The sequence below is a fragment of the Taudactylus pleione genome, unplaced genomic scaffold (assembly GCF_031769625.1).
Source record: "Taudactylus pleione unplaced genomic scaffold, aTauple2 ptg000002l, whole genome shotgun sequence".
In the NCBI taxonomy this organism is placed as follows: domain Eukaryota; kingdom Metazoa; phylum Chordata; class Amphibia; order Anura; family Myobatrachidae; genus Taudactylus; species Taudactylus pleione.
The window spans coordinates 2,190,621-2,198,780 of record NW_028284405.1 but is presented as its reverse complement, the minus strand read 5'-3'; the positions used below and the strand labels follow the sequence as shown (position 1 = coordinate 2,198,780).

Genomic DNA, 8,160 nt, shown 5'->3' with positions numbered 1-8,160 from the left:
TAACTGCTGTCCATACAATGGATCGAGCCGCGGCTAAATTACTGTCATGTGACCATACCCGGAAGAAGCAGATGGAGGAGAAGGGGCGGACACGTGACTAGACCAGGAGAACCAGACGGGAAGAAGGGAGGACACGCATCACAAGCGAGCACAGCCGGCAGGAGGAAGGAGTGGACAGCAGCGAGGCTAAGGAAGGTAAGTCTCTAGTGTGGTAGGGGTGTATGGTTATTGGCTTCAGAGAGCCCGACCATAACATCCCCTCACACCAACGGTAGCAGCTGCTTCGGAGTGCATTTCTGGCAGGCGTCCGGGATCAGGCGTACTGCCAGTACCTGCACCAGAGGTGTAGTAGCCCGTTGGAGTTAACCCCCTACTTGCCGACTAGTCCGTACTCCCTTCCTCAAGAAGTACACCCCGGGCATCTCACCACCAGCGCTACATCATAGTACTGTCAGGTATCAGCGGGACGCCGCTGGTACCATATACAACTCTATTTACAAAGACTTTTTGCCTGCACTTCTGTTTTGTGAGCATCATTCTCTCTGGAAGTGACTCAATTTGATTTCTGACACTCAATCATCAGTCATCATTGCAATATCTTGATATATGTAATCATTTTTACATTCAGCAGTTTGATACTGATCTCCCCTATATATTTGTATCATATGGTATTTCTGCTCATTACCATATCCTACTTAATCCTATTTGTCTGTGTTACATGCAGTGATTTATATTTAGTATATGTATGTCTTTTACCATTAAAAGTTTTTTCTTAACATATTTACCCTTCTAACAATTTGATTAGCCCACATTGGACCAGTTCTTTAGTTTGGCACGAGGTATAGTTGAGCGCAGTATATAATTCAAATTATCAACTACTACAGGAAGCCAGGGCCGCAACTAGGGGGGGGCTAGAGGTGCACGTGCACCGGGAGGGGATTGCAGGGGGGTGAAAAAGCAGACTCTGCCATCTGAAAATGGCCACCGCCGAAGAGGAGACTAATGCTAGAGGTCCTTACTGGACCTCTAGTGTCTGTCTCTTTCTTGGCGGCGCCCATTTTTGGATGGCCATTTTCAGCAGATTCCATGCGGACTAGCCGTCCGCATGGACTCTGCTGAAAACGGCCATCAAAAAATGGCCGCCGCCAAGGAAGAGACAGATGCTAGAGGTCCTACTGGACCTCTAGTGTCTGTTAGCAGAGCGCAATGCACACAGCGTTCCCGTAAGTGCCGGGAACGCTGGCGCTGCAGGGAGAGGTTGCTGAGAGCTGCATCTTCTCCCTTCAAACCCCCCTGGCAACGAGCATAAACCCCCCTGGCTGAGCATAAACCCCCAAGGCAACGAGCATGAAACCCCCTGGCAATGAGCATAAATCCCCTGACAACAAGCATGAAACCCCCTGGCAATGAGCATGTAACCCCTGGCAACGAGCATGAAACCCCATGGCAACGAGCAGGTAATTTTAAAGTAATTAGAAGCATTACTGTGGGGCATAAAATGGTGTCGGGCAAATATGTAAGTGGCACTTTGGTAATAGGCATTACAGTGTGTGGCATGATGTGTAATGGGCATTATGGTGTATGGAATAATGTAAGTCACTATACCAGGGACGTCTGAGTAATGCACTGCCTTATGGAGGAGCAAGGACAAAATCCAGGTACGGGAAGGGAGGGGGGCGCAAAATTGCTGCCTTGCACCGGGTGACAGATATCCTAGTTTCGGCCCTGAGGAAGCACTGCATAATGGGCACTACTACAGGTGGCATTGCATAATGGGCACTACTACAGGTGGCATTGCATAAGGGGCACTACTTCAGTGGGCATTGCATAATGGGTATTACTACAGGGGGCATTGCATAAGGGGCACTGCTTCAGTGGGCATTGCATAATGGGTACTACTACAGTGGGCATTGCATAATGGGCACTACTACAGGCGGCATTAAAAAATGATTGAAAATAATGATTGTCAAAAGTCCCACTAAATAAAAATTTAAGGTTAAAAAAAAATTATATTTGGAAGATTATGTACATTTTTTACTCAAAACGGGGGTGTGACACAAGGTCATGTTCCTGCAAATGTCATACCAAAGGCGCGCCCACAAAAATGGCGCACGCATGCTTCCGGCTCTTTAATTTAACTACAGATATTTTTTGGCTCTTTGCCTCTGACTGGTTGGCCAGCCCTGCTGTATAGTATTAGTGGTACAATGAATACTGCCCCCTTATGGTCATACTGCTAACACCTACCGGACTGCAGTGTAAGAACAGATAATCCAGCACAGCTGGGGTGCTACTACAGTCACCATAAATATATCATAGTGACAGTTGCGTCTGGCATGTCACAGAGAAGTGTCAGGCCCCAGAGGGAGGGAGAGAGGGTCTGAAATCTTATCCACAGCAGCTATCTGACAGGACAGAGACAGGGAGAGTTAGAGATTCACTGTGATAACTAAAAAATAAATGTGAGATACTATACAAATAGTTTTCACAGTTTTCATTGGGAAGTAGGAGCAGGCTTTTCAGGTTGGCTTATACCTACTCAGGTCCTTTACAGCTACATATACAGCAGCGATGATTCCAGATCAGTATCTGATTGAATGTCCAATGGATCCTGATGATGAGCAGAAATACCTGAAAAATCCTGCAAATACCACAGTCTACACTGAGGCCCCCGAAAAACTGGATGCACGGGATCCGCGGGGAATCAACAAGCATCTCAAGGTACGTAGGCATGTGTAGAACATTTCATATATTTTCAATTCTTAGCAAAGTATAGCAAATAATCCCCCACCCCAAACGCTGTTTTGGTCCATACTGATATCTTGAACATCCCATGGGGTGTGGTATACATACAGCCAGTGTCTGAGTTAGGCAGCAGGTTCATGTCTATGACTTCTTTACACTGTCCCTAGTGCTTATAATGTTTTTCATTTCGCTCTTACCATTGTTGTTGAGCTATAACTCCAAGCATGCTATTCCAGTCATAGCCAAGAGCAGATCCTAAGCAAGTGTATAGCCAGCTGATAGCTACTTACCAGGGAGGACAATCCTGGTTAATTTCTTCAGTCCTGGGATTGAAAAAAAATCTCAATTCGGGATACCGTGGATTGAGTTAATCAATGCCGGCCGCCCACAGCACACAGACTCCCGCACGGTCAGGCGCGGCCGTACCAGACCTTAATGATGCCGCACAGCCATAGGAGATCTGGGGGCAGTGTCTGAGCCGACAGAACTAGTAGTCAGTGCTGCCTCCAGGCTGTAGACAAGCCGCGTCAAGACGCACATGTTAATCCCGAAAATCCCGGGATATAAATCCTGATGTTTTTTGCCCTAAATCCCGGGATTGGCTTCACTACTAATTACTAACAGTGATATTTTATTGACAATTTTGTTAAAAAGGGTGATTGAAACAATACAACATTTATTATTTTCTACTTTATACATCGTGATATTATTCATTGGATGACAGACAGTCGTTATCACCGCTGGCATGAAGGAAAAATTAAGAACTTCATATAATATTGGGCTGGCATGTAGTTATAATCAAGGAAGCCTCTCAACAGCACTGGTCAAGTGTATAGCCTCACTGTATATCACACCCACCCACGCCATGTTATTGTATGGTATAAAGATTTAGGTTATGAATGTTTGAAAAAAATAAAATAAATAAACAAACAATAAAATGATTTGTACGACATATGATAATATATGAATCGGGCATCACACATCCACACATGGAAAACGCAAGCCTGAGTTGGGTTAGGACCAGTTACTTTGGGCGCATTTTTAGTATATAAGGTCAGGCAAGTTAACTGGGAAGACTTAGGGACAGTCCAACCATAGCTTCCAAATATGGTAAAACTTATTTGGAGATCCTCGGCTTTAACATATGAGTTTGACGCGAGGCCTATCCATTAGCAGATGTATTTCTGAGCGATGAAAGACAAAAGATATTCCTTGAAAATTCTGGGGGCTGTTCTGAACGATATCTGTCATGTACATGACAGATTTTGGCAAACATTGAACGATAGATATCGCATGACATCATTCACGGAGTGGATTTTTTTCTCTGTAGCTGCTGCTAATATCTTTTGTCGTTCGTCGTTTACCGCATATAAACTGCACGATATTGCGATAATTGACCAACATGTTGGAGAGATGATAGATGCAAGTTATCGGCCGCGGGAGTGCACATCTGTCATCGTTGAGGACCTATCCATTAGCAGATATAATGAACGATTGAACGATATATTGTTCAATCGTTCATTTTATCTGCCAATTGATGGGACCCTTTACACTCATTGATAGATGGGCAGAAGGTTTATCCATCATTGTGTTCTGAAGCTGATGATTATATAATAATATATATGATTTCTGTTGCAGATAGAGTTCTCCGATGTTCTGGCAGAACCGGAATCCTTTCACAGCTTTGACAAAGTCTGGACCTGGAGTGACATTTTGTTCGAATCATCTAAGCTTTGGTGCTACCGTATAATCTCGCTGCTGTGTGCTGTTCCGGTATCCCTGATCTCCGGCATTCTATTCGCACTCCTCGGATGTTTGCACATATGGTAACCAATCCAATCACATGAGATTTTTGACGGAAAATCTGTTTATAACTTATCCAATTTTAATTTAAAAGGAAATTGCTTGTTTTAACATTAATGTTGATTATTTAAGCATCGGTCAACAATATATATGTTATTATAGATGATCAGACCATCACTACATTGCAACTTTGCATCCAACCGTCGGGTATACCCTGCGGGGCTGAGGCAGGGACAAATTGGGATGGCTGAGCAGCCCCGGCAGTCCCCTGCGCGCCCAAAAAAGGGGCATGGCCTTGCCTCATGGAGGTATGCCGCGAGTCACGGGGCCTGGCTTCGTGGCATGCCCCAGTCTTTCAGTATACACATGCTAGCAGAGCGCCAGGAGGTGGAATTGCTTGGCCGAGGTTTGACGCCGGACCGGCTCATCTAGTGCCACATGGGCAGTCCGGCCCTGGGCTGCAGGCTGTTCATTTACATTTACCCAGCGGCTGCTCCTCTGCATCTGCTTGGTATACACTTTCCTGGTGGCTGCTTCTCTCTGCAGGTGCCGGGTGGGTGGTCCTGCCAGGCTGCCCAATCAGCAGTGATCAGCAGCACCTCAGACACTGGGGGAGGGTGCAGGGAGGCAGAGGGGCTGGGAATGCTGGAAAATCATCTTCTTCCGGCAGCCGCCCAGCGTGCGTTTCTGACTGGTCTCATTGTTTACGACCATGTCATGTAACGCACAGCCTGGCGTGGTGTCACATGATGTGACCATGCCAGGCAAGTGATTAAAGCCTTTGTAGTGATGATATCAGTAATAGGGGAGATAAATATCAAACCTTCTAAAGAGTACAGGTGGATAGGTGGAGAAGTTACCTATGGCAACCAATCGGATTGTAGCTATCATTTTATAGAATGTACTAAATAAATGATAGAGACAAGCCGATTGATTGCTAAAGTAAAGTCGTTATTGTGAGCCTTGTGTCAATCATTATATTATATTATATTATAGAGATTGACACAAGGTTGACAATAACGAGTTTAAATCATGAAAGAGAAGTTATGCTCTTGGCTGCAGCCCTGTTACTCCGCTGGTATGGATGCATCCTGCTCAGAATACAGGCAGATGTTTGCATGGGATTTCCGGCCACCTCTAGGTGACCGCATTACGTGTGAATCAGGCGCTGTGCATTTACACAAGAACATGACACGAGTGCTATAAGCCATGGGTAGAACAAGTTTTATTTTCCTGCTTTCATGTGTATGCCATGTATCATATTGCTGTCTCTGTGGGCAGCACACATGGTATAAGGGATGCGGTCAATATCGCGACCGTGGGGATTCCGGCGGCCAGAATGCTGGCGCCAGAATCCTGACAGCTCTCAGAATCCAGACCGCCGGAATGCTGAAGGTAAGTAGCTGAGTTAGGGGGAGGGTTTGGGTTAGGCACTAAGGGGGGAGGGGTAGGGTGCGGGGAGGTTAGGTTCAGGCACCTGGGGGGTTGGGTAGAGGGGGTGGGTTAGGATACTGACTGACAGGCATCGGTATCCTGACCCTGTCGGGATGGCGACGTCGGGATTCTGAGCGCCGGGATCCCGAGCGCTGACATCCCGTTTCCATCCCATGGTATAACATAGATCCCTAAGCTGAAGAGTTTCCTGTGATATACTCAAATTACCGATTGTTTGCAATTAGTCATTTCTCAAAATTTAAATATAATAATAATAAAAATAATAGGAAACTATTTCTGTATTTTAAGCATTTTATTATTAGAACGGACTATAATGCATTTTTCTACAAGATTTGTACAACTAGCTCACAAAAATAAATATTTGCACGTTTCACGTTATTTTTTTTATTTTCGGTTTGACTGTTCCACATGTGATGCAAAGTAGGAGAAGTATGATGGACGCAAATAGCGCATAAGAAAAGTGCGTAGTTCTGCACATAATGGGCCTGATTCAGGCATAAGCCCACGCAGCAGCATCTATTGGCGATCGTCCGGCTGTGACTTTATGCAAATGCCGCTACAAAAACTCCTTCCCTTGTGCACGCTGTAATACCGACTGGTACGTCTCTATACATCGCCATCGGGCGCCCCATCGAAACTTGCACCAACCCGATGGCAGGTGCAGTATCTCCATCTGACCTCCTATGCCTGCGGTTATGCATCTGTAAACACACCCGCTTGCACACTCCCATACCGACTGTCTAATCCCGGCAAGGTACTAATGACAGGCGTCGAAATCCTGATGCCTGTCATTAGACCTACGCCGGAAGCCCGACACCCGGCATACTGATCGAAGGTAAGCCAGGCGCTGGGAGCAGACAGCCGCGGGGGTGGGAGGGTTAGGTGCTCCCAGGGTGGACTTAGGGTTAAGCAGCCCCCCTGGAGGGTTAGGGCTAGGCTCGGGTAAGGGGGGGTTAGGATTAGGCACCCCCAGGGCGACTTAGGGTTAGGCACCCCCTTGGGAGACTTAGGTTTAGGCTGTGGGGAAGGGGGGTTAGGTTTAGGCACTTACAGGGGGGTTAGGGGTAGGCACTTGGGGGGAGATTAGGGTTAGGCACCCCTAAGGGAGGGTTAGTATTAGGTTAGCGACTTACCAAAAAGGACGATCAGGATTTTCACCTCCGCCGGGCTGCTGCCTTTTGGGATTAGAACCGGCGGCCGGCGGTAAATCATACCGATTCCGACTTTTGCTACAAGTCATCAAAATCAGTCACTACTTGCAGTGCCCTATAGTAGGAGCAATAGACACGTCTCCTAACAGGCGTATACATCATACTTGCCGACATTAAGCTCCCTCCTTCTGTATACAGCGGGGTGTGTGGCCAGGCGATGATGACATATTGGGGGCGGGGCTACATGATCACTTCATAATGCCAAGGTAAATGCGATGCAGGGGGCGGGTCCGTGATGATGTGATTCAGTGCCAATCGCGTCACCTTCCAGTCCCACTACGGGGAAAGTCTGGGGTGATGTGGGGGGGCGAAGGCCATCCTGGGAGAGTAGGTGTGTATGGTATACATGCATTAGTGCTGGTCTGCATGGGAATATTACTCCTAATTCAAGTTAGCACCAACATTATTTACTTATTGGGGAATTTTCTGTCCTCTACAGGTGCGCCATGCCATGTATCCAGCTGTGCCACATCTGCATGCCTCCCGTCAGGACGCTCTGGGCCAGTCTGCTGGACATATTTGTAGCCCCCCTCTGTGCCAGCCTGGGTCGTTGCCTAAGTTCCATTTACGTGAACGTGGTCAAGCAGCGGGTATAGCAAGCAAAGGATCATCTTACCTGCACAAGTGCTAAACAAAAGGGAGGAGCATACAAAAGGAAGACTGAAAACAGAATGTCCACAGTTGGGATTTACTAAATGGAAATTAATAAAAAAAAAACTGTTTTGTAAAATTTCTTCTCTGTTCTTTATTTATGGTTATAGGAAGAGAAACATCTACTAATGGTGCAGAAATATAATTCAGTATATAACTTTTCTTTAAACTGGGTTTTTGATTCATACATAAGTCCATTTAAAAATTACTAAAATCCCATATACTTATATCTCAGAATACGTATTACCTATCCAGTTCTGCCACCACTAAGATTTGGATCTAGAGCTGACACTCC

General features: G+C 46.2%; 1 protein-coding gene across 1 annotated transcript; it reads left to right on the top strand.

Annotated features, from left to right (window-relative positions):
* Positions 1-2,357: 2,357 nt before the first annotated feature.
* LOC148543466 (caveolin-2-like) lies at positions 2,358-7,947 on the top strand. Its single transcript, XM_088472000.1, has 3 exons — positions 2,358-2,721; positions 4,384-4,571; positions 7,654-7,947. Exons 1-3 carry the CDS (start codon positions 2,572-2,574, stop codon positions 7,808-7,810), a joined length of 495 nt encoding a protein of 164 aa, XP_088328126.1. The 5' UTR covers positions 2,358-2,571; the 3' UTR covers positions 7,811-7,947.
* The last annotated feature ends 213 nt before the right edge of the window (positions 7,948-8,160 follow it).

Bases quoted from the DNA above. Each gene is read 5' to 3' on its own strand.
- LOC148543466 (XM_088472000.1), top strand. From the start codon at position 2,572: ATGATTCCAGATCAGTATCTGATTGAATGTCCAATGGATCCTGATGAT. The intron at 2,722-4,383 runs GTACGTAGGCAT...TTTCTGTTGCAG, and splicing joins GAATCAACAAGCATCTCAAG to ATAGAGTTCTCCGATGTTCT. The intron at 4,572-7,653 runs GTAACCAATCCA...TGTCCTCTACAG, and splicing joins CTCGGATGTTTGCACATATG to GTGCGCCATGCCATGTATCC.